At 37.9% G+C, this 27,518-nt stretch overlaps 1 protein-coding gene across 1 annotated transcript in view; it reads left to right on the top strand.

Moving 5' to 3' along the window:
- Positions 1 to 27,518, top strand: part of ptprga (protein tyrosine phosphatase receptor type Ga) — a 220,501-nt gene that overhangs the window by 118,064 nt on the left and 74,919 nt on the right. Inside the window, exon 3 of the mRNA XM_056734396.1 lies at positions 25,804 to 25,986. Coding sequence (XP_056590374.1) covers positions 25,804 to 25,986 — 183 coding nt within the window. The remainder of the gene's footprint in view (positions 1 to 25,803; positions 25,987 to 27,518) is intronic.

Genomic DNA, 27,518 nt, shown 5'->3' with positions numbered 1-27,518 from the left:
ATGTATATAGAAATATCTCATTCTAAGTTATTAAAAACATAACGCTTCATCACGCTTTATACACCTCTTACTACATAGGTATGTATATTATATTGCATTTCTGTCAATAGATCCTCCACCAAATTACACATTGAAGATTTGTATACTTTTTGAAGAAATGTTTGCTGGCCTCCGCAGTCACCATCCTAATGCTGGGGTGCTCCGAATGGTTGCCAGGGTGTTGTTATGCCGTTTTTTTAAGGAAATTCTTGGACTTTTAAAGCTTATTGATATGTGGTTATTCTGTGTTTGAATTGTAAGGGTGGTTTCTCACTGGTCCAAGCTAAAAAAAAAACTCAAGTCTTCATCGACTGGCCCTTACAAAAAGCACGTATTCTCCAGAACTTTGCATAATTATGGGTACGCCATATAAACCCCTTCGTGTTTGTATGCACACTTTAAGTCTAGTTTTATACATGAGGATTTTCTGCTAGATTTGGCTCCAGCTGGCGACGTCAATTTTGTGACTCAGCTTCTTCATTGCGGTGAAAAGAAACGGTGTAAGAGAATTGGTTTAAAATGACAGCTTGGCAGTAGTTTTAGGTATTTGATTTTCCTTCCACAAAGAACTTTTGAGTAAATGCGTAAAATGTGCTGTACAAAACGTTCGGGTCTAGCTTAAATCAATGACCTGGATTCCCTGTAGATGAAAAGGTGCATACTGTATAGAGCCACGATCGCAGCTGAATCACAGCCTTATGTTGAGGAACTCACACTTATCGTCGCTCTGACAAAGAGATTCGAAATTGTTCTTGAACGCTGTGTACAGTATGACATTTGAAACTAATTATTCTTTTCTTTTTCTTTCCATGCTCCCCTGGATCTCCTGATGGGACATTGTGTAATACAGGTAATAGAACTTCATGTAATCCTTTTTGATGTGCTTCATGTTCCTTGATGCTTTAAGAGAAGTCTCGTAAGCTTTAAAGTGTGTTTTATTGCATTACAGGATATCGAATGTCTTTATATTTTAACTTTGATTTAGCCCGCACTCGTCTCCAGCTTCGGAAATTGCGTCTCGTACCTATTATCTACAGACGTGCTTTAGTTCTTAATGCATTTCTTTAGATGATTTGGTTTGCGGTCAGTGTAGTTCAAATGAAATTCTTACAAGGTTTAACAAAGTTTGAAACATATTTTAAAGAAGTCCCCACTGTAGTCCAGCTTATCGTGTACTTGCAATTTAATACAGGAATGATTACGTTACTAGAGTAAAGACCTGCTCGGCTGTCTGAGGTGTTCATGTTCAGAGAGAGAGAGAGAGAGAGAGAGAGAGAGAGAGAGAGAGAGAGAGAGAGAGAGAGAGAGAGAGAAGATAAAGATAAAGAGAGAGAGAGGCACCTTGTGTAATGTGGTCTGTGTGATGAGATGGCAGAGGATGTTGTGGAAGATGACGGAAACAGCAGTTTATGTACAGATTTACATTTCTAAATCATAAATGTGTCATTTTTTGTGAATTTTTAACCATTTTAACCATTTAACAATTTTTGCAAATACAAAAATAGATTAGCAGCATATATCTATTAATCATATTTTAATTAATGTATTTTGAAAAAATAGATTTTCTTACTCTTCCAATACAAATATCTGAATCTTCTGAAGTCGAGATATATTAACTTAAGTAGCAAAATGACCATAGATATTCATTATTGTTTTCTGAAACGAAAAAAATAACTAAATTCAGTGAATTGGTGCTTCAAAATCTGCAGATGGGATAAGAAAAATAATCTGGAATCTACTTTTCCCTCTGTATTATGTACATAAAAATATTCAAAAAAATATATATAAAATACATTTTTGTTTTATTTATTACAAGACATACAGTATTATCAATTGTCTTCTGGGGTTAATGGATGTTGAATATTTAGATGTGTGTATGCTTGGGGTTGTCGAGAGTGAAAGAAGTGCAGCACAAAAAATGAGGACAGGAACTCGTATGGAATAGTGGCATTAGAATGCACCTCTGTGCGCGGGATTATAGATCAGAAGCTCCGTCAAACCTTGACCTCCCACTGACCTGCCGCCTCTGGCCTGATGAGAGTCCGTGCGTGGGCTGAGAGGGAAGGTCAACACCCTCCTCTTCTACTTCAACTTTAGGCCTTCACAAACGCCTTCAGATTGCACTTAACAGAAGGTGCTTTCTGACGTCTGGGGAAGTGCTCTGCACAACTTTATGCAGTCAAAACTGACAACATTGACTTGTCATCAGGTTTACAGTTTATCTTTCTTTTTTCTTTTGGGGAGCACAAAAGCAGATATCTTGAGAAATGTCTCAGCGGTTTTGTGTCCATGCGATGGAAGTCGATGGAGCCCAGTGGGGTTTGGTTACCAACGTTGACATTAACATTTGAATTTGACCTTCATCCTCCAAATTCTAGTTACCATTTTGGTTCCCAGTAGGTTAAGGCTCATATAAATAACACCTGACTACAAGGACCCGATTTTCATCCTCATTCACGTTTGGCTTCATTCTATTATGGGGCTTCCAATTTCCCAATTCCAGATAGAGTCGAGGCCTAGCTACTTTTTTCTATTCAAATACACCGCGTCCCTAGGAAATGTGTCACATTACATAATCTAATTGGTTTTCTGAAGCAAATGCTGTTTCTCGTTGGCTTTCCACATTTGTTAGATTGTATGACTGATCCCATTTCGCTTTTCTCTTGTTTCAATCCAAATATTGACGCAAAGCATAATGGAATCTGCACCAGACCGGGATCGCTCATGTCGAGGCGTTTCATCTTCTGCTCCTCTGTTTAAAAGCTGTTTTAATCAGGATAGGGCTGGTTAATGCTCCTGTCACCTTTCCGTGATCCAGACTTAGTACTTACTGTAGCACATTTTCTCTTGATTTAACACCTCTGAGATAGACCATGAACAGTGCTCGAGTACGCTCTAATGTCAGCTAATTGCCTTTGTTCCAAAGAGTTATATTTCATTTCCACATGATGTGTATTGGGTCCCCTATGGATTTTTTTAGTTAAACCTGCACTGCGCCAAGTCACTTTTCTTAATCATTAGGCTCATCTTAATATATTGTAGTTTAAAGGAAGATCAAAATGATCAAGTGAAATTACATAAGGTACTAGGGTAGATTTCAAAATGGGGCTGTAAAACAATAATCGCAATGAATTGCATGCAGATTAAAAGTCTGTGTGTACATAATATTTGTCTATGGATAATCATTTTGTATTTATAAACATATACACAATTTGAGCAAATATCTACATGTATTTATTTATATTTTTGTATAATTTAAATTACACATAAATATTTATGGTTAAATATGGCTAAATATAAAATATTGAATTAACATAAATACATATTCTTAAATATATACATGTATATGTTTTTATGAATACAAAACTCATAACATTATGGGAACACAAACTTTATTCTGTTATATAAATTCTATTCTATTTTATAATTCTTATAATTAATCATTAACAGCCGATATTTAAATATCAATATGTTTAAAAGTTTTGATTTTCAAGGTTATTTTACTCAACTCAACTCAACTCAACTTTATTTATATAGCGCTTTTTACAATTTTCATTGTTACAAAGCAGCTGTACATGAGACACATTTAATACAAGTATGAATTCTAAAGCAGCCCCCCCGGCCAGGCAGATAGTGCAAAACAATATGCAAACGGTGGTGAGGAACCCAAAACTCCCATCGAGAAAAAAAACCTCAGGGGAACCCAGGCCCAACCAGGGGATTCCAGTTCCCCTCTGGCAAAAGCTGCTGCCTCTGCACAAGCTCATCAGTGCTTGCACAACAAGACTTAATAAAAATATAAAAATTAAAGATTATCATTAACAATCTAATAGCATTTGAAATGTTGTAGAAAAAAACAAAGTTGTCGTGTCCTTTATCTATTTTACCACACTTTATTTGCAAATAGATGTGCTGAAAATGTTTGACTCATTTAATTGATGTAATTGAACATGTAATCAAAAGCAGTTTGCAGCTAGGTCAAAAATAACCTCAGATTAAGTTATTTTATCTAAAATAAAAAATGTTGTCATAATTTATCTATAAGTTTGTGGTTCATAAAATGAAAGTTGAGGCTTTCAGTCGCTAACATTCTGCTTAAAATATTCTTTATGTGTTTTATAGAAGAACAAGGAAGTAAATCATCACAAGTAAATAAATGAAAGGGAAGTGAAAGTGACCTATTTGTCAGTTATGGTGAACAATAACCGAAATTTGACCTTGACATTTAACCCATCCAGTGAGTAGCGAACACACGCCGCCCAGCAAGTCATGAACACACACACACACACCTGGTTCAGTGAACGACTATCATTGCAGCGCCCAAGGATGTCAAATGATCTGTCAAATGATAGCAGAATTGAGATTTTTACTGCAGAATTTATGCGAGTAAATTTCATTTGTGGTGCACTGCAAAGTTATTTTTCCTGGAAAACAAGAATAAAAGTACTGGTTGAAAAGATTAAGAAGATTTTTTGCAGTGTGCTAGAGTTGATGAAAAGACTTCGACCCATTTCTGCAGATCTTACAAGCTGCAATATCTCAACATCATTCCACAAAATCCCAGTAGGTTTAAAGCAAAAAAAGTGCTCTTCAAATAACCATGAAATTAATATCTCCTTAACATTTATTTTTCACTTCTTTTTTACTTCTGTCTGCTCATCAGCTCATTTGAAAGCCGCTCTATAAACCAGACGAGGACTGTTTGAGATCCACGCTCGTGTTTAATGAGGCGAATGAAAAATGGTGGTTGTAGCAGAAGCGCTGCTGCTGAGATTCAGGCTGCTCTAATTAAATTGTAAAGGCAGTGCTTGTGCGCTTATGAGCGTGCCGCCACATGCAGGAAGACCTCGCTGCCATAAATCAATGAGGAGAGTCTTCCTTCACTCCCTGAGAAATGAGACGCACTGACCCCACTTAGAAACGGTGAGATGAGACGCAGTGTTTCAAGGTCGCCTGAGCTCCGCGTGCTTGCCTGTAATGACTTTTAACGCATTGTTTCACGCATTTTCACAATTATGTTTTAATGCATATTTGTGCATAATAAAGCTTGTTTTGGAATCCACATGCAATTGCCTTTTCAGAAAAATTAATATGTAGATGCAAATTTGTTCGTAAGGTTCTTTTATTTCAAAATGTTTCGTTTTTCTTTTTAAACACATCCGCAGTATAGTTAGTATGCACTTACTCAAATATTGTGATGCTAATTTAATGTATTTGACGCTAGATTTAGTGACCCCTTTGGTGACATGTCATCGGCGAAAACTAATCGCAAAGTAGCAAAAGAAATAACGAACTTAGTGACTTTTTAGATACACTTATCGCAGCACAAAACAACAGAGTTATATTTCTGTAATGTGTCACGAATATGCTAATTAGTATGATGTCATCTAGCTCCATTTTTCAATTTACCATGCAGGCTTCTTAAGCTACTTTCAATTGTAAATAGTTGGAAAGACTGATCGTGCTTGCATGTGCTTTCAGTCGAGGGAGCTCTGATAACAATTTCAGAAGGTTTTGCGAATATTGCTTATGACACTTTTGTAGCGCACATGTGTAATTACGCAAGTATTAGTAAATAAATCCCCACCATTTGTCGTTATTGAGATATAATGCGGTTGTATTGGCGCAGACGTGCATTGTGTCCCGGGCTTCCTCAGCGGACAGTGTCAGGCTCTCCTCATTAGAGTGACACTGTGGTAAATTATTCAGTGCATTTAGCACTTAGTGGTTTTCTTCTCCAGCCATTAGATTAGTATGGTTAGTCATGTCACACTAAAACAGGTCACCCCGGGGAGTTGAGACGCATTAGCGGTACTTAAAGACCAAGTAAAACCCGATTCAGTTGCAACAGGAGCCCTGGAGTGAATAGACTAAAAACGTCCTCTGGTCTAACTGAATGTAGTGTTGTCGAGATGCTTTAACGTTTGTATAACATGACTTTCCAAATCGTTGTGAATTTGGTTTTCATTTTGACATAAACGTAGAAATTCTTATCGCACATTGGAAGTTTTAGTCAAAGTTGGATAGGTTTTAAAGATGCAATGTGTGAGATTAAGGAGAATCGTTTGACAGAAATGCAATAAAATACAAATAACTTCAGAGACTTGACGTAATGCGTAAAGTTTTTATTGCCTAAGAATTCGCCATGTTGTTTCTACAGTAGCCCTAAATGGACAAACTGCACTACGGACACGTTTCCTAAATACGTTATCTCATTCAGCAAAAAAGCGAAAATGGCACGACATCTTAGTTGTGTGTCAGCCACCATAGGGCTTGGAAAGGGAAGGCTGGAGTGAGCTGTTGGTTGCAAATCCCAACCTCAACACTAGATGCCGCTCAATTTCATACACTGGACCTTTTAATGGCTTTAAATGCTTTGGTACAAATGCATAACTGGTCGTATATTGTTGTCAAAACATAGTTTTTCGTAACAAAAGTTAATTTTAAATTAAAAGCATGCTTATATATATTTACTATATGTAACCATTGTAAACTTAAAATTGTTACTTTTGAGTACAAAACTGTATTAAACCCTGATAATTTGTTTCAATTTTAACCGTTGAAACATTCAACACCTTGTGACATCAAACCGATGATAGCGATGTACAATTCCCTTTATATTGCTCAAGAGCACTTCAGGTCCCTTTAGTCGGTCTGAAACTAATTGATTCTGTGACGATTTAGTGAGTCAAACCTTTGAGGCTAAAAGCAGTTAAGGTCTTGTTACCAAGCAGAAATGCCCATGAAAACATTGAAAGCTTGAGTTTGCGAGAGTGGTTCGGTACGCGCCGAGCGACTTTTATCCTTCCCCCGCGCTCTCGTCTCATCTCTGACACTCTTCAGAAAGCAGTACATGGTTAATTAATCCAATCATCAGCAATGCTAATTAGCTGTGCCCTGTCACGACTACAGCACACGTCTATTGGCAAGCATTCCACCACTGTGTGTTCATCCATGAAATCAATAGAGGGAGCCTGGAGTGTGTTGAAATGGAGAAAAAGACGACACATTAAAGGGATAGTTCAGCCCAAAAATGAAACTTCTTTCATCATTTAGTCATCCTCATGTCATTTCAAACATGTGTGACTTTCTTTCTACTGCAGAACACAAAAGAAGATATTTTGAAAAAAGTTGGCAACTAAACAACATTGGACCACATTAACTTCCATTGTATGGACACAAAACCACAGAGACATTTCTCAAAATATCTTCTTTCGTGTTTCACAGAAGAAAGAGTCAAATATACATTTTTAGATTGAATAAATTGTGTCGTTTTTTTATTTCGTGTGACTGTCCCTTGGATAGAAATACCGAGATAGCTCCCATTAATCGTCGGAGGCCTTACGGAATAAAAATGTCTTTGTCTTTTTGCGTTGCACTTTGTTCTTTTCCGATCCCCTGCACATGTGAAACGCCGGCGACATGCAGGTAATGTGTTTAGCCCCGGCGGTGAGCAGAAAGAGACGTGTGTCGTGTCCTCTGCCTCTCAAATTGCTTTCATGCTTAATTGTGTGAAGTTGTGTGCTGTTCTCTGGCTCACTGGAGTCGGCGCTCCTGTCATCCTCAGTAAAGCGAGAGGCAGCAAATTAATTAATCCATCTCTGGTAATAGCATCTCTGCATTTAGCATCCTGCTATAAACGCTTTGGCTCTGTGGGGTTGAAGCTTTCGGCCTCAAATTGAATCAAAGCATCTCTCGTCTCCTCTCTTCTTGGTTTTCTCTGTCTCCGGCTGTGCCTCTTTCAGCCTTGGTTCATTGGAACATAAGAGTCAATTTAGCAGCAGGTGACAGGAAGAGAATCAGGGTCACCTGTGAGACAGGAAAGGCATGGCGCCCGCTCACCCCCGGGGTGCGTCACACTCTACAGCTCTGTTTCAGAAGCAGGAGATGTGCTGTACTGGCGGCTGCCTACGCATGCTGTTGTCTCCTAACACAGTCTTCTAACCAGCCGTGAGAGTAAAAGCTGTTTCTTTGTCTTGTAAATCAGTTTTTATAAACATGTGTAATTTTGTTGATCATTTGTGACGTATCGGGTAGCTCCACCCACTGCATTATAGCAATAAATATCCTCCTGATAAAATATTTAATAGCATAAAATATGTAGTTCATGTACTGTTTGATGAATTCAAATGTTGTCTTGATGTTTTCTTCTTCGAGAATTTAAGGAGGCTTGCCAAAAATTACACACACATGAGAAAAGGTTATTCAGTCTATGCCCAGGAGAATTACTACAAAATTATTACAAGAGAGGGCCAACAAAGCATTAATAACTGATACAACTATAGTCAGTGTTTGTTTTATTTCCTTTGAGATTTCTGTTTATCCGATGTTTGCCTTTTTGCCAAAAATATTTTGTCAAAAAAACACCTTTGACGTTTTTGAGGGGTTTTGTCCAATCTTTGGTTTAATCTAAGGGGGCATTAAAAGCCCATATAATGCCCAAGTCAGACTAAAGGCTCTCATTTTTATCACTTGTGGCAACAGTCGTTTCAAAAGTCGCTGTTGTAAAATTTACAAATATTTCTAAATTGAAAAAAAATTGGAGTCAGCTAAATCGAAAAATAACTAGATGTCAATAGAAGATTTTGACTGGGAGAGAACTGAAAGTTGTGTAAACATGATTTTAAACTTAATTTTAATTTATATGTTTATTTTTATTGAACATCCTTTTCATTTTATTGAAAATCTTTAAATATGAATGGAAAATATAAAAGTAGTCAGGATTACTTTTGTCACAGTTTAATGCAATGCATTCTGGGATTGCCTTTTCCCCGAAGGACGTACTGTATGCCATACGATATTTCCATTTAGTTCAACTAAAAACATTTTAGAATTCAGCATGTCTACCCTAAAACCTTAGTAACATCATTATTGTTGACCAGAAACCTTGTATTTCCAAAACTGCTACTTTTCAGGAAATGAGAAATAAACAGTGTGTTGACAAAGTAAAGCTTTTTTTCACACTTTTAATTGGTTAGATATTTGCAAGACCCAGCGACAAACATAAAGGGTGACCAATGATTTATGGAAAAACATCACCAAACATAGAGATATTTACGATATACAATATATTCTTTATACAATATCTGTCTCACATATGTCATATCTTGTGCCTTGAGCCTTGTAATTTTCTCTCTTTCTTAATTTGTGCTTTTATTTCCTTCTGTCATATTTTCCGTCAGAGGATCACATTCATATCAACATGTGTACATTCACAATGCTCACCATAACGCTTCTGTATTTTTTTGAAGCCTCGACAGATTTTTCTTGCGTTGGACTGACATAAACACAATATATTTGCCTTTAATATATCATATACTTCAATAATCTTGAACGAATCCCTTGGAGGATGAGGTACTTCAAAGTGCAGAGAAATCTGAGGGAGTTCATACACTTCTTATTTTCCCTTCAGGCTCAGAAACTGAAGTGTCAAAATTATCTCCGAGCTCTATAATTTAGGCACGGGTTGCCTCGATGTCAGACGCCGGACCGAGAGAGGCTGTCAGGCAGAGCTGGGGAAGTTTGATGGGAATCGGCAGGCAGATTATGGATGTGGCATTTCGGGTCTTGGAAGAGGCCGCTTCTTGTCCACTTGATGGTCAATGCCACGCTATTGTGTGTCAGATCTTTCAGCCACTTTGATTGACGGCATTAAAAGACCATAGTGCCTTTCACCTGACAGTCAGACTTCATTTGTAGACGACGTCCCACACACTATGTTTCAGTCTGTCTTGTGCTTTCTGTCTCTTTCTTTCACTTCTTTCTGATTGTATCTTACATGTCTTAGCTTCGTTCTTTCCAAGGATCGTACTGTGATCTGGTGACCTTCTTAGTTTTAAATATAATTCAATAATAATAATTAAAAGTAAATAATAAAGTAAATGAAAGATTTGATCAGATTAGAAGTGTTGAATTGCATTATGGTGTCTATTCAATACAATTGTTAAATTATATTTTGCATCTTTTTCTAAGTAACAGGGTTGATTTTAACTATGTTTACAGTATGGATTTGAAGACTTTTTAGATTTGAAAAAGTTAATAATTGTTTATCATATTAGAACGGAAATAATGTATTCGTACAAGGATTGACGCTTAACTTGTAAAATTAGCTTGCAAAAATAAGACCCATAAAGGATAAAATGCTAGCTTGGATTTTTACATACTTTTAGTTATGGATTAGAAATCAGCCTGTGAGCCGTTTGTTATGTTTAGGTTTTTTTTACACACGCAAGGGACACAAACAGCATCCACTTTTTAGATAGACCCCCCTTCTCTTGTCCCTCTATATTCTTGCTCTTCATTTGTCACATTGGTTTGTCATTCTCCTCCCACTGTCCTCGCTCCCTGAAGAGACGTCTCACAGTGTGCCAAATGCATTAGTAATTTTCTTCTACTTCTGGGGAACTGCACGCACACAAAACCATGTTCACGATAACACGCAACCCATCCTAAGTTTGTACGGGGTGTCTTCAAACAGCGAACCCATATGAACAAATGATATTTGGCCTGGGATTTCAATCAAGCCTCGTACATGCCAACAGCATCCATAAACAGCGCCGGCAGATCAAAGGAAGCCACACAAATTGATTAGTGTCTGTGCGCCTTGGAGAAGAGAGAGGAGAAATGAGATCATAAACGCTTGTGTAATGATCCATATTTAGTGGGTTGGGATACTGTAGGAGTGCCTTAAGACTCATCCCCCCTCTGCATTCGCTCTGCTCCTGCTGCGGCTCGTACAGCGTGAGATGACGCTCTGTGAGGGACGTCGAGGTCTGAATTGCGACTGCTTACATATGGTAGCGACAAGGAGCCATTTAGCATTATTGCCTTGTCAGGTTGGTGCATGAGCGTTTAATAAGACACTGCCTGCTGAATAAGATACTGTCAGAGTTAAAAGGAATAGTTTGGCGAAATAAGACAATTCTCTTATAGTTTACTTCACATTTCTTAGCCCCCTGGAGTCATAAAATGCTTTTTTGATGGATTGAGGTGCTTTTTTAGAGCTTTGAAACTTTGGCCTCTATTCAGTGCCATAACAAATCTGGGAAGAGGCAGGATATTATTAAATATCATTTCGGTTAAAACAGGCGATATACAAAAAGAGAAATTGGGAACACGGAGGTAAGGGAGCAAATAGAAAATGTAAAAATAAATGAATAAAAAGTTACACTTTAATATTTTTTTTATAATTTGACTAATTTATGCATTTTGTATATTAATATTTTTTTATACCATCATATTAAAATGGCAAAAATCCTATTTATGCAACAGACGCATAGTAAAAATAAAAAAGTTGTAATCCAAAACATACATATATACTATATATCATCATACAAAATGAATATTATTTTTAATACTTTTGTAAAAAAAATCATTATTAGTTTGTTTTTCACTGTAGTATTTTAGTTTATTGTGCAGACCGTGATTTAAATGATTGATTAACTATTAAATGATTATTAAATGCTGTTGAAGCGTTGTTCATTTAACTAATGATAAAAAAATCCAATCCTATTGCAAAGCATTATACGTTCAAAGTAATTTAATTCATTTCATGTTATGTAGCAAAAGTTATGGCGAGAATATCAGCTTTAAAAAAGAAATGCATCATGTTATGAAAGTAACCTGGATTGCATATTGATCACTAGATCTCCATGATGGAACATGTGTACATTTGAATTACTCTCCCACATGGCAAACCTCCAAGGTCTGAATGTAGAAGGACATTTTAGTCTAGCATGCCTTTCTGTTTCCATGTCCTTGTTGGAAATACTTGAGTGAGGCACACTGACAGCCCAGCGGCCGTTCGGTTTGGATGTGAAATACGGGTCTGGCCTCATTGCCGTTATTCCCCACACAGATATTGACAAACTGTATTTGTCCTGTTTAAGAAGACAACCTTTTTGCTTGTTTGAACGTGGGGCGAGAGGCCACGGGCCAGAGCATTGGCTGAAGTTCACAACTTTATAGATCGCAGTGTTTACCGTGTGAAAAATAATCTGTAGCCGAGTGGAGTCGTGCCTTTGGGGCGGGGGGGGGGGGCGGGTAGGCACGAGATCTCCGGGGAGGAGGAAGCTGGAGGGAGGCAAATTTGTGTAACACCTCAGTCATAGCATTCCAGTACTTAGCAAATCAAACAAAGGGCCCGAGTCTGAAGAGAAATCAATGGAGGCGAGAGAGGTACATTCATCAGGGCGCTGCGGCATCGGGGAGACGGGCGGCACGGGGCCGGGAGGGAGGCTGGGACTCAGAACAATACTAATTGTAGGAGGAGAGAAAGAGCGGGAGCTGATAGATGGTGTGGAACCTCAACGTGATTGGGCTCTAATGGATGATGTGTCGGCAGCCATTGACTGATGCCGGAGGCCTTCTGTGTTACTCGCACACATACAGTCCTACTGTAGGAGGACCTCTTCATTCTTTGTGCCTTTTTTCCTTTGTTTTCCTTTTTCATCCGCTTCTTCTTAGCTTTCACCTGACATCCATGCTTGAAAAAAAGGATGAATTAACTCAAACCGGTCTTGAATTGAATTAGCTGCTCGGCTAGGTGTTTTTTACTATGACCTGCCAACAGGTGACCAAAACTCTTCTAAAGCCAGCAAACCAGGCCAGGTCTTTTTTTTTGCAGCTGGCTCTGCATTTCCAACACTACCTTGTGGCAATTTATAAACTGTTTATTTTTCATGGAGGCATATTCATGTAAAATCTTTTAGTATGATCTGCTTTTGCCCCAGTAAAAAATGCTGGGTTATTTTTAGCCCAGTGTTGTGTCAAAAAGCAACGAACCCAGCCATCTGGTTAAATTAAACCAGCAAATTTACCCTACAATGATTAAAACAACTACGCATTTAGGGTTGAAACAACCCTGCATAAGTTAATTTATGACCCAAGGGTTGGTTTCGTGCCTTTTTGACACAACGCTTGGTTGAAAAAAAAACAGCATTATGTTAGTGTAGGTTTTAAGGTTTGGGGTTACAGGACAGTCTATATTCTTTTTAATTTTTAATATTCATGTTTGAAGGATTCACTGGTGTGTGAATTCATACAAAATCACCATCCTATAAAATAGTTACACACTTAAGAACGCTGGGTTATTTTCAAACCAGCGTTGGGACAAAATGCGACAAATCAAGCCTTAAATTGACCCAGAAGATATTATATTTGACCCAACAATGTGTTAAAACAGCCCGACATTTTGGGTTGAAACAACAAAAAGGATAGGTTAATTTATAACCCAGCATTTGGGCTAATCACTTTTTAACCCAATGCCGGGTTGAAAGTGACCCTACATTTTTAGAGTAGACCATTGGGTTATAAATGGAACGTTGCTGGTTTGTTTTGTCCAAAATACTGGTTTGTTTCAAATGTAAAAAGAAATCTGTTAATATAACCCAGCGGTTGGGTTCGTTTTTAACTCAACTGTGGGTTGTAAAATAACCCAGAATTTTTATTAAATCAGGTTGGCATTCTCATCCTCATCATTCCCATCCAAAGCTCAGAAATTGTGTTTCTCTGCATCTCATAATATACACGGCGTTTCTGCAGGGACTGTAAATGAAGTGTTAATCTTTCTACTCATCAATCTCAGAGGAAACCCCAGAGAGCGAATCTGACTGGTGTCTACAAAACTGATGACTGGCACTTTCTCTTGTTTTGAGACATAAGCATGGGCTAAATTGTGTTTTAATGGATCACACATTCTAAATGCAAAGTGCGATCCATTACTGTATGACTGTAATACGACCAACCCTATGTGATTTATGGAGCTTCTGGGGTCGAGGTCAGAACTGAAATGATTGAAGGGCGAATAGAGAAGCGAAGTTCATGTAGCACGACTCTTGGATGAGTGATGCGGTGAGCAGAGTTGTTGCCAGGAAACTGAGCATCATTCTTGTTTTGTTTGAAACTCGAAGTCCAGATGGCGTTGTGTCGCAGCCTTCAGCTTGTGCAGAAAATCCCTCTGGATTTGAAGCTTTTGTGAGAGCCTTGGTTACTTCAGGAAGCATCTTTCACCAGCTCTATGCCACAAGTACATATTTTTACAAGAACACTGTTTTTATACACAGAATGAGCGCCATATTCAAGAGCACACTTATGACATTTCTTATGCCCTACTCCCTTCGAAGGGCCGAGCCCTTGAAGTGAACTGGTGTGGGGCATTACTGTCTGTCGTGTATGCGTTTGGAACTCTGTCAGGATATGGGTGAGACAAGGAACGGAGGACCCAGGCGCAGACAAGTGGGTAAGGGTTAAACCCATGAGGGGGCAAAATAGAAAGGACAAGGTAAAACATGGTGGAGTGACAGGAACACGGACTAAACTACACTGGACAAGACTAAAGATAAACATTGACATTAGGTACAAATAACTGGACTAATCTACACTGAACTCAAACAGGAACTCACCAAATGAAACGAAATGAACCGGCACAGGACCTAAAACACAGGGCATTATAAAGGGATCAAATTAAGAGGCAAACAGGTGCAGGCCATGAAATAATTAATCATCAATAATGAGGAAACGAGGGGGCGGGGACAAAGACGAGGCCAGAGAGAGTGTATGGAAGGCTATAAGGGCCATAATTACCTCTCTCCACATAAAACATGAGGATCTGCCATGGCTCTGCCTCTTCATGTCATCTCTTTCTTGGTCTAGTGGCAGAACAATGACAGAACTCACTTCCTTGAAGTGACCATGGCATGTACCCTTTGTTAACTGACTTCTGAAAGGGTTTCCATTTTAGTTTGGTACGCACCTACAAATGGCGTCCACTTCGTGAAGGTCCATTCAAGGGCGCATAAATACCGTTTTAAAAATGCCCTTAGTCAACAGGTCACCTGTAGACCATGTTTAGACCATCAGCCTTTATTAGTGACATTTTAAAGTCATTTAAAGTCTTATTGTCAGTAAATTTCCAGCAAATTGTACCCGTGTGGCTGCGTCAGGCAATGAAACAAGACTAATAAAATCTAGTAAATGTTGTCCTGTTACAAAACACAGTTTTTCTTAGCAAACATCAGTTATCTGAGTAATTATTAATGTTCAATATGATTTGAAATGCCTATTTAAAACACCCCGGTGTGATTGTTTTGCTTTCCAGGTTTTTAATCAGAGCATATTTTGCGTAACAAAAATACAAAGCGTAACCAAGTAATTGAAGCGCCGTGTTTTTTCTGACTTTTGATTACATGAAAATAGATTGTGTGCATTCACACGTCTAAATTAAACTGTTCTCAGTTCATTCGAGATATACAGTCTCCTCGTGATAACCACAATCCCCTGAGACTTAAAACCACTGAGAGATCCTGAATTTTAATTAGGTTTGTGGAACTTTTATTGCCTGTATTTCTGCCAGTTGTAATATGAAGAATTGAACATCCCAGTGTGAAGTCATAACTTTGCAAGTTTTACGCATCTGTCTTTAAATCATTCATGGGTTTTGTGAGCTGCTTTAATCCTGCCGTGTATTTATAAGGTTTGACTGTAAGTCATTAGTGGTTTTCAGAGCTCGGTGACATTGAGTTTGATCGCCGAGACATCTTGAAGGGATTAGACGGGATCTGGACAAATTTCCGTTTAGATTTTTCCTAGATTACATAAAGATTTAATATTGTATCCTTGTTTTTGTACTCCTAAGAATAATCAATTTATGCGTGCTTTACAAGGTGAGTCGAGGCTTAAGCTCAAGCTCTGTTATGCCCTGTAGCTCGACTGATGTTTGTGAATGGCATTATGGGTAATGATTTTGCTTTGTTTTGGTGCACAGTTATAATTAGCACATGACTCAGGGTCTGGCGTGCAGGTCATCTTTCACCCCCGACTCTGCCTGTGTGAGAAGGAGAAATGTTTGTGAAGGTTGGAGCTAAATAAAGGATTTGGTGATGTCCTCTAAGAGCCAAACTGAGGAGATAGTCAGTCCTTGAGGTGGGACAGGTGGCAACAGACGCTGTAGCATTGGGATAATGAGCACTAGGACGAAACTGTGGGACGGAGGAAAGTAAAACAGAAAGGGTGAGTGAGCTTTGTGGTGACATCTTAGTAGGTGCCAGTGGTTTTGCGTGTATAAACTTTATAAAAATTGCTTAGAATTAATAAATGAGAAAACTTTTAAACATGAAGGGTTGCTTGACTCAGCCACACAGGTACAATTGTCTGGAAATTTACGGACAATATCACTTTAAATTACTTTAAAAGGTCACTAAGAAAGGCTGATGGTCTAAACGTGGTTTAAAATGTAAACTAATTTGTAGATTTGTAAAAGAGTGAAATATACATTTCTCATCAAATTCACCCAAATCTAGATTGAGTTCATATTGATAAACTTGAAAATATCGATAAACATCAAACATTTTATAAACTCAAAAGTTTCCATTGGCTCTCATTTAATCTCATTGATGTCTAGTAGAAATAAATTATATGAAAAAGATCGAAGCTGTTATTTTTCTTTGTTGTTGGATGGTTTGGATAAAAAAACATATTCTCACATATAAATGACTCACAATAATAATAATAATAATAATAGTTGATAGTTAAGCCTTAAGTTTGATATGTATGCCGTGTATTAAAAAAATTATATTATTATAATTGTTATGGATTATAATTGTTGGTCTTTGGTTATAGATTCATTATTTATATTAATAATAATAGTTGTAATAGTTCAATAATAGCAAAAAATAATAGTTTTAGTTGTTATTATTATTATTGTAATAATAGTTTTAAATAATAAAATCGCAGTGTTATGCATTATAAGTATTGTTGTTATTTGGTAATTGATTCGTTATTTTTAGTTAAAATAATAATAGTGTTAATAATAATACAGTAAAATTTTGCTATGGTTCTAAAGGATCCATATTATTGTACATAGATTGTATATTACCATCATCATCTGCTTAGTAAAAGGTCTGATGAAGGGGTTAATGAAAAGACCAAGATCCACTTTTATCTCATAATTAAAAGCACTAAAGATCATTGAAGAGTAGGTGAAAGATAGTGAAGAGGTTGTTTTTATTTAGTTGTTTCCGGAGCATAAACTGTAACTAATGGCTTTTGCTTTCAGAACGACTCCTATGGTTTGATGAGAAGACTATGATGTAAATCCCGGTTCTCCAACCCGGCTCCTGGTTATCTACTGTCCCAAGATTTCAGCTCCAACCCCATTCAAACACACATGAACCATCTTATCAAGATGTTCAGGGTCGCTTGCTATTACAGACAGGTGTGTTGAGACGGGTTGAAGCTGCAATCTGCAGGACGGTAGGGTTGGAGATCAGCCTGATGTGATTGAAGAGGGATGTGTGCTTTAAAGTGTATAACTTCATAAACGCCTACACAGTATAGGGCTTAGCTATCTAGCCGGTTGTGTACAGTCTAATGAGAAACTAATAAATGTCAAGGCATCTTCACCGTGTCTTTTTGATTTTAATTGCAGCAGACATTCTAGAAGTTGCTCTTAATGTTTTCTTAAAGAGCTTTCAATGAAGTACACCCACCGTTCTGAGGGGTACCAGATCTCCCTCGAGCCAAGATGCAGAAAGCTGAAGGAGGAATTAATGGACCGCCGACTTATGCTTATTTTCTGATTATTACCCCCGCATCTCCTCCCATGTCTGTACTGCTTTTGTGGTCTGAAATGATTTCCATCCTCTTCAAATCGAACTTATCTCTTTTAGAAAGGCCATGATCAGACATAGCCACATAGGCACATTAAGTCAAATGTACATTTGTGACCGCATACATATGATGCCACTGCTAAAGAGTTGAAAAGATTATATTTATATTTAAGCGTATGGACGAGTATTTATGTCTCGTCTGTTGTGATTGAGGAAGAATACACTGAGGAATCACAAAATCAAACCACTTACGTAAATACAAACTGAGCTTTTAACTTAAGGTTGTGATTTTGCAGCCTTTGTAATACATAATAGATCATACGGATTGTCTGATACTGTAATAACAGAGTATAGACAATTTCCTGACTTTATGTTAGTAATAAAATAAGTTTAAATGAGAAAAAAAGAAGATTTGCCTAATTTTAATGTAAAAAAAAAATACATAAAGGTCCTAAACAACTGGTTTCATTCATAGATGGGAAATGTGATTTATTTTGAACGCATTTTTTAAATCATATTGTAGGCAAGGCCAAATTTACTTCTAGAGCACGTTAAAACAACGTTTTTATTAGCATTAGCATTTGCAAAATTAGCATGTGTAATGCGTTTTTTATTACCATTATTGTTAATAGTAGAATTTCTGTTACAATACTGTGACATTAAACCTCTTAGTGTGACATATTGCTACGACAAGTCAATAATCTGCTTTATACAGAAATGAGATTGAAAAGAACAGAAAATAATCTTCAGCGCTATAAACAATAATGTAACACGCTATCACAACAAATGAATTTGGCATGAGCTGGTAAACAATGTCTGCAGGATTGAAATCAGTCACTTTTTGTTGTTCGATAATATTTTTCGTTTTTAGTTATTTATTTATTTTTTGCCGAAGGGACTGGTTTGCTGGATATTTATTGGAGTTTTCTCTCTCCTGCTTTGTTTTTGATTCCGCCGATGTTTTTCTGTCCTCTGTAACTCGGTTAAATCCGTTTGAAGTATTGCTGGAATTAAATTTTCTTGCTTTGCTCAGGGGGGTTTCATTATCTTTTATTTATCGCGAAATAAAGGAAAATCTTGGGACGGCGTCGAACAATAGAGAACAAAAAGTGAATGCAATCCAAAGCGAGGTCAAACTGGGTTAGCTGATGTGAGTATATGAAGCCAGCGACTTGCACGGATTTTATTTTGATAAAGTCTACTGTCCTCTAATGAGCGTGTTTGGTTCTCGCTGGAATGTAGTTAGTACGCGTGCTCTTGCTGGTCATTGACACATTGTTCGTGCTGAATTGGCTTTAATGCAGCGTCTCATTTACTTTGAACTTCTGTTCTCCTCAAAGATGCAATTGAACACAATAAAATACATTTCTTCTTCTCTAGTTCAACATATCCTAAGTAGCCCAAGTAAAAGACTTCCGCAAGCTTTTCCATTGAAAGTTTTATTCAATAAGCAATGCAATTTAAGGTCATGGCCTTGCTTTGAGTGTATTATGGGTATGGGGGAAGCTTTTACATATAGATCGCCAGATTTAAAGGTGCAATGTGTGATATTTACGAGTGTCTATTGACAGAAATTCAATATAATATACATAACTATGTGTTTAGAGGTGTATAAAGACCTTACATTAAGAAGTGTTATGTTTTATGAGCTTAGAATGAGCTATTTCTATCTACACACACCGCGGGTTTCCATACATGGAATTCATCATGTTGTTTCTACAGTAACCCTAAATGGACAAACTTCTCTACAGAGCGCATTACATAAATACGATATCTCCTGCAGCAAAGACGTGAAAACATGACGACATCTGAACCCTGTGTCAGTCACCGTAGTGCTTGGAAAGGGAGGGGTGGAGTGAGCCGTTGATTGCAATTCGCAACCTCACCACTAGATGCCGCTAGATGTGATTTTTTAAAAGTGTTCATGTTAAGTCAGCCAAAAAGAAGATGTGTTTGTGTGAATGTGGATGACAGACTTTGAGTGAAGTTTGTGTGAGATGTGAAATCTCTGTCTCTTTTCTCAAGTCTGTGGACGTATTTCATGTGGAAGTACATGACTTGTGTTTATTTTCCTTTGTTTGTTTGTTTGCGTGTTGAGTGTACTGTGGGCAGCTGTGAAATGTTCTCTGAACGCGTGTGGATCTCCAGTGGCTCTTGACAGCTTTTGCTCATGGGGTTAGAGTGCCACCGGGGTCTACAGCCAGCTTTCTGTCCTGCCTGGACACACGCATGCACAAACGCATGCCACCTTTAATTAACACAACACAAGAGTCGGTGAGACAAGCTACTCTTACCCTGTCCACCTCTGCACCTTAAAGAGGCGAGCGCTAACACAGCACACCGCCCATCATAACCAGGTGACTGCTTTCAGAAAGAGACGGCCTGCATTTATGCAGTCAAATTGAGATTGCTCTCTCGAGTACAATCCCGCTGGTAACGGCTCTCGTCGCATAAAAGATGCACAAACCGGTCATTCAGAGACATCAGACATCCATTCGTGTCAGGCTGTGGTGTCGACTTAATAAGAAATAAACGTTTCTCTTCTTAGCTGATAAGGCTGCAGTCTGTAACCTGTCTGTTAATCCTGTTTATTGTTGTTTTGAATTAAAATGTTCACAATTTTGTTAAGTGCTTTTGTCATTCTATTGTTTATGTGTCTATTTTCCATGTAGCTATATAAGATTATCCGACTTTTCCTTTTTTTTCCTTTTTTTCCCCGTTTATATATTTTTTCTGTTCATTTAAGTGCCTTAACTTAAATATTAACTCAATATATATTTACGTTTATTCGTGAGGTAAGATTATTCCTTCTCATTAACTGTATTTTTTATTAATTTTATTTAAATCAACATTAATATTTTAATAGTTTTAGTTCAATTTATCCTTAAATGTCAGTTTCACATATTTTTTTTTTAAGACACATAAACATAAGTGCGTTAAGTAACCTAAAATATTATGATTCAAACAAAGGTGGCGATAGAGAGGCAAACGTTTCAGATTGCAGCTTTAACCTGTTCTAATTCTAAAAGTTTTATTCGTTTTATTTTTCCCATGTGACAATAATCCACCGAGATTCTTCTCAAACTGATCAAAATGTCGCCTTTATTTGACTGTGTTTACGACATGATTATTTTCCTGGTCTGTTTTCCAACACGTGCACGCTTTTATTTGTCAGGTTCCTAATGCATGTTATGCTCACACTGGCCCCCGTGGAGACAACGACAGGTGACGTCTTTGATCGCCGAGGCCACAGAGTCTGTTTGAGTAACTGAACTCAATCATTGATCTGATCAGAGAAAGTGAAGATTGTGTGAGGAGGCCCAGTGCATTGTGGGATGTGAAGAATGCTGTAGGCATACAAAGTCTGTATATACGTCTGGTGTTTAAAATAGCCGTGCAATATGTTATATTGCCATTGCAATATTATGAGCTTTGCATTTCGAAACAGAAAGATAACGCTAGACTGTTCCTACTGCAAAGCTCATAATATTGCAGTGATAAAAGAAAAATGAAGAAAGGGCTTTTGTGGATTTGACATATGGAAGAAGAAATAACATATCACTTTTTTATGTATAGTATTATGTCTCTTTCTTATATAACAAAACGTGATTAATCACAAATAGTTATTTTGTAGCGTCCGAATGTGTCACCGGTGTTTTCGAAGCATGCTGTAAACACTTGCCTCCTCATGAAGGTTTGCTTTAAAGTGCATATGTGTGTGAGGACTGTATTCGAGAGCGACTAACAAAGCCACAAAACACCTTTCTCTGTCTCAGCATCCACTGGCAGCCACAGAGTGCCTGATGGATTCAAGCCAGTAAATCCAGAAACTCTGAAAACACACTGGAAACTGTGTTTACGACCCCAGTCGCTTCTGCATCTGCAGTGGAAGAGAAAGAGAGAGAGCTTATGTCTAATACACGACACAAATCCTTGTAAAAGATTTTTCACTCTTTCTCTCACTTATCGTCTTTAGTTGTTTTTTTAAACTGCCACATCTTCCAAAAACGTGTTTGTTTTCACGTCACAAAGCTGCCTTTGGGTGAACGTCACGTAAACGCTCTCTCCCGATGTTCCCTCACAAGCGTGCTTTTGTTCGCGTGGCAAATTACACCGTTTGCACCGTTTTTCCAGCGTTTCGAGGTCACAGCATCACGCAGCTGTTGCTTACTGAGTGAAAAGCACTTTGTCTTCCGAGGGCCGAATGTAACGTCCAGGTATATTTACACTGGTTATATTCTCAGTTCTGTGGACGTTTCATGACAGATCACTGTGAAATATGCATGATAACAGCTGCATTAGTGGAAAAGGCACTTTTTTCCTTCACTGTCCAGCTTTAATACATTTTGATGAAGGCAGGATTGTGCTTGTCAGAGGGATTTGTGAGTGGCTTGTCTTGTTTTCGAGGGGTTGTGAAGGGTACAAGGATGGGAAAGGAATTATTTAAAAATCCGCATTCCCTCGCTTGCTCTCAGTCTTTGGTTTAGAGTTTTTTGTCATGTCAGTTTCAAAGAAGCTACAGGATTTATTGTTTTTAACTGTCTGTCTGTCTTTATTTCTTACTCGGTTACAACTCTTCCTCCTTAGATTGAACTTGTTTTCAGAAAGGATGTTTACTCAAACAACAGTTTGTGAATGAAAGTCAATTGTTTTCTGGCCACATGAGCGACCGCTGCCGATGCAAATTAGCAGTCATGTGATGTGGAAGCTTCAAATGAGAGAATAAATAATGCTCAAGTTTTGTTGTAATACATTTTGACAAAATAATATTAAGAAATGGGTATGGTGGGTCCAGGAGACGGATATTTATTTACTTTCGACATATATGGATATGCCTCTTTTTTCACTAGTTGTGATCATATATTAAGAGATATTCTTGCTTAATATCATTTTGTTTTCACAATTTGTTTGTGTAATATGCATCTTTCGAAAAATTTGCAATGTATTCTAAATATAATATGAATTTTCATGTTTTCCACTACTTCCTATTTTCTCAATATGTGTAATACTGCTTTAAATTGTTATTGCTCCAAAAAAATGAAAAAGTTTTCTGTTTTATTTAATAATTGTATTTTTTTTCTGAGCAAAAAGTAAATATCATACATTTATCCCTGATTTTCAGAAGACGCCACTAAAATGGAATTTAGTGTAACAATCTTTTTAGGCATATTTACAACAAAAACAAATGTATGACATATTAAAAGACTAATTAATTTCCACTAAAATTTGCTACTTTCCTAGGTTTTGTCCATTTGTTAATTAGAATTTTTTACTCATTTAAATCACATTAAAATGTAATATAATACTCTTAATATAATATAATATTCTTTTATATTTTAATATGTACAAGTCAGAATAAGCGTGTTTTTTGAATTTGTACATAATATTGTGGTACACTGAATGACAATGTAACATTATTTCAACAAAAACATTTTTTTTTATCATTTTTATATATTTAAAAATATATATATTATTACTAACTTTAGTGTTCCTTCGATGGAAATAAAATCACTTTTGAAAATGTATTTTGATGGGGACATCTTAACGTCTTTCACCCACATATGTATAAAGCAAACCAATCTCACAGGACTTTGTATGTACTATATTTCAGAAAATTCATATGAACTCGTCATTCATACATTTTAGAATGATTTGCCTTTGCTTTCAAAGTATTCAATAGATTACAAATACTGTGACTGTCATGAACTGCTGTGAGACTGGGTCGCACTTAAATGCTGATTTGCAACGATGTTAAATACATTTGAAAAATACATTTGAAGACATATTTTTTAATTATAAGTTAGTTTTTGCTGTATTTAATTGTTAGGATTAGCAGGATGCATTTGGAAACAATCGCTAAGAAAAGGAACAAACTTCTTGTCAACACAACTGATAGTGTTTGTTAATAGTGCAGGATGGGTTCCGCATGAAAGTTGAATAGCTGGGTTTAGTGGTTTGTTCAGATTTGAAACTCATAAGTCTGTGCAATAGTAAAAGTGATGCTTGGCTTAGCAGGCACCAGACTAGAGTAATTAGATCCCTGTAAATTTGCCGGACCGCAGCTCATCGCCCCTGCAGTTCACTCTTTCTCTCATCTGGAACCTCATTTGCCTTCATTTGATATGTCTAAGCAGGACCTGCAGACCGGCTTTTAGCAAATTCTTGAAATGGAGAACTGGATTAACTTCTAAATGTCTCCCTCCCAATTCCTTCATGCGATGCTTTCCTCGCAGCCTCTTAAAGAGCGAAAAGCAAGCGAATCGATGCCGAGAGCGCTTTCGCGTTCTTGCAGGAACGTTAACATTTTGTGCCTGGAGATGTAATCTCATTTCAGAAGATCCATCAAGCTCTCTCACCAAGTTAAGCAGGAACCGGTGTACAGAGGAAGTATTGATCGAGTCGAGTGAGAGGTCAGAGGTGAATGAAATGTTGATTTGACATCTGGTCAGCGCTCCTTCTCTTTCTGTCTGGGTGGAAGGATGAAGGGTAAATAAAAACAGAAGGCGGCTGAGGGCCCACACAACCGTTTAATTTGGGAAAGGGCTGAACTTTTTTCTCCGTCCTCAGGCGGATAGCTTTCCACCCGCTGTTTTTATGGAATAATTGGACGGGCTGATTGATTGATGGATAAATTACATTTGGGAAAAACACAGACAGGATAAGAGAATAAATTAACAAATGAAAAAGGTATAAACAAATTACACAGATGAGCAAATGCATAAATACAAAAAAAAGCATCCCTTGAATTCCATGAAGTCGCTTTGGCTTTTTGCCAATACATGTGATTTTGTGTAACTGTAAAAAAGCAATACATGAACTTTTAAATGTGAAACAGAAGGGCATGAACGCCAATTCGTGCACCAGCTTTGGTGTCCCTGAAACCGTGAATTAAAAAAGGAGGTCCACTAGAAACCAACAAACAAGTTTCTACAAATTGGACAAAACCAACAAACGAATGACAAACGAACATAAAACAACAAATAATCCCATAAAGCCAGCAAAACAAATAAAAACAGGACAGAACACAGACCGCTCAGAGGCAAGGTTATGCACTCGGCCCTTTGTTTTTCTAGTCGAGCCACATGTCCCAAGGTGTGGTTGGGATTAAGTTTGCATGTGCAGTTTTGGTAACCACGTTACTTCTGCATTAAAAAGTGACTGATCTCTTCACACAAGCCCTCGATCTGTTTTATTACCCAGCAGCCCTGCCTGGATCTATAGCACTCTGCCGCTCCATATGAAACCCAGACCTGTTCAATCAATATGCCCTAAAGCTGGACTGAGAGCACGGGGATGAATCCTAATTTGATGAAACGCGTACTTTGGTTCGGCCCGGATGCAGGGGTAATTGTGAACGGATTCATCTAAAAAGCCGGTAGCTGTGGATTTTCTGTTTAGATGTTTGCGAAGCCCTTCTCACCTCTCACTGAGAACACCAGAAGAACACACACAAGCTTTAAACTCTCTGGCACTGCAGTGTCCCATCAGTGCGTGTTTATTACGCTGAAAGGTACATTTATGATTTGGCAGGATTGCTTGAGAGCTTGCTAAAGAGTTTAATGGACTCTTAAAATATCCTTGTTATGTTAGCTTGTCTCATTTTGTGCAAAGACAAATGAAATATGTAGCTTAAATGTAGCAATGTGCCGAAGACGAAGAGTCGACATTGATAAGCGACGGTTCGCTTCATATTTGTCTTCTCTAAGTGCTTCATAAGGTTCTCAGTGGAAGTAAAAAACATCTCCGCCTGAAGTCACTCTTTCATTTTCAATGAGATTGTTGACCTGTTGGAGATGGGGGCATGATCAAAGAAGTTAAGAAATCTGTTTTCTATTTTTACTATGTAGTTTAGACCAGCCCATTCAATATCCTGCTGTGAGAATTGCCACTACAAATAACAATACAGTCCCTCTGTGACCTCCACAGATACACTCACAGTATATTCCAACAACCTATTAGTCCAAGTACTTCAAAGGTCTCGGTTAAAGCGACCGCTTTATCAATTCATCAAGCATTTCAGTGTTCCTGAGGCCGACATCCATCCCTGGACAGCTCGGGCTTGTTTTGACTGACATTTGTAAAGAACAAAGTCAGTCAGGGAGCGCTTCGGTTTCTGTCTTGTGATGATGCATTGATTTACCGTCTTTCTCTTCTGTAGGGACGTACGGACCAGATACAGGGTGGGCGGCTGCTTTCCCTGAGTGTCAGGAGAGAAACCAATCGCCGATCAATATAGCCGACCAGGACACTAAGGTCTCAATGGAGTACCAGGAACTCACACTGGAAGGGTTCGACGCGGAGTCGTCCAATAAGACGTCAATGAAGAATACAGGCAAAACCGGTAAATGCATACTTTTGAAATATAACGTGTATTTTTTCATGTCCTGGGGAGAGTTGTCTAGAGAGATGTGAAGACTGGGGGAATAAGGAAGAATTGCATCAGGATGTTTTGCAGGCAAGACTCAAACCTGTGTCGTCTGGAGAAGCCCCAAAGCTTAATGTATCAGGATGCTGACTCTACAGTATATAAATGAAAAGTTACATTAAATGGAAGTGCTCAAACTTTCATACTTTGGTGCTTTATATCTAAGATCTTTATGACATCATGTCCCCCCTGAACTTTTCACACCAGAATTAAGTTTTGATGCTACGGTATTGCACCATTAATCCATACAGCCGCCGAACAAAACATGAAGGTAAACACGGACACCAATCGTCCAGCGTTTCCCTCTTTAACATAATCTCTGCGGAGGAAGACAAATGTCCCGCTGTTGTCCCATGAATAATAGAGAGCTGCTCCACTATTTATAACTGACACGTGAGCGTTTTATCAGCGAAATAATCACCTGGAACACAATAAACCTATAGACCCAGCACTTCTGAATAATGCATGACTCAATCAATGCTTAAATCATTTTCTCTGTGGAGGACTATAACGGTAAAAGGACCCTTGAACTTCTCACCTTGAGTACGGCACTCATTAGGGATGTGTGTGAAAACCAGGAAGTGCTTTGTTTGGAATGGGACACTAGCATACCTGCTCGTCTTATACTAATCTTACCAAATCGTAAAGGAATAGTTCACCTAAAATTTAAAATGAATGTATCGTTCATTCACCCTCATGTCATTTCAAACCTGTATGAGTTTTCTTCCGCAGAACAGAAAAGAAGATATTTTGAAAAATGTTGGCAACCAAACAACGTTGAACCCATTGACTTTCTCTATTTGAACGCAAAACCACAAAGACACTTCTCAAAATATCTTTGCTTGTGTTCTCCTGTAAATAGAGTCATGTAGAGGTTTTGAACAACATGAGGATGAATGAATGATGACAGATTTTTATATTTGATGAACTGTCGTTTTAAGCATGTTCGCACCTTGCTTTACCAATCCAGTGATAGTGTCCCGTCATCATGTCACTCATAAAAAGAGCTATTTTAATCAATTTTGTGTGAAAATGTATTCACTTTTTGCCAGTTCAATGAAATAATGTGGCTCCTTCCTTTTTCACATTGGAAATGTAAAGTCAAGTCAACTGCATTGCATTGTGGGATACAGTATTTGCATAGTGTGCTCTGTTCAATTCTGCATTTCTGCCACACACTGTAAATAATCCAATATATTATGCATTCTGATAAATAAAATTTTCCACAGTATACGGTACACATATGCCACAGTAAGAGTAGTACGGTAGTATGCCGGTGTCTTCGCAATCCAGCAAACAAGCTTCTCACAGACCGCCGCCAAATTAAACTTGAAGAAATTCATGAGATCCTGGAACCTTGAAGAAACATTTGCATTGATCAAGGATTTGCTGGCAGGCGAGGCGCGGTTTTCACACGCCGTCGTTCCAAGGTCCTGCTGGCTTAGCCG

The sequence above is a fragment of the Triplophysa dalaica genome, chromosome 21 (genome assembly GCF_015846415.1).
Source record: "Triplophysa dalaica isolate WHDGS20190420 chromosome 21, ASM1584641v1, whole genome shotgun sequence".
Lineage (NCBI taxonomy): Eukaryota > Metazoa > Chordata > Actinopteri > Cypriniformes > Nemacheilidae > Triplophysa > Triplophysa dalaica.
Note: the sequence above shows the minus strand (reverse complement) of the source record. Positions and strands in the feature narration are given on the sequence as shown.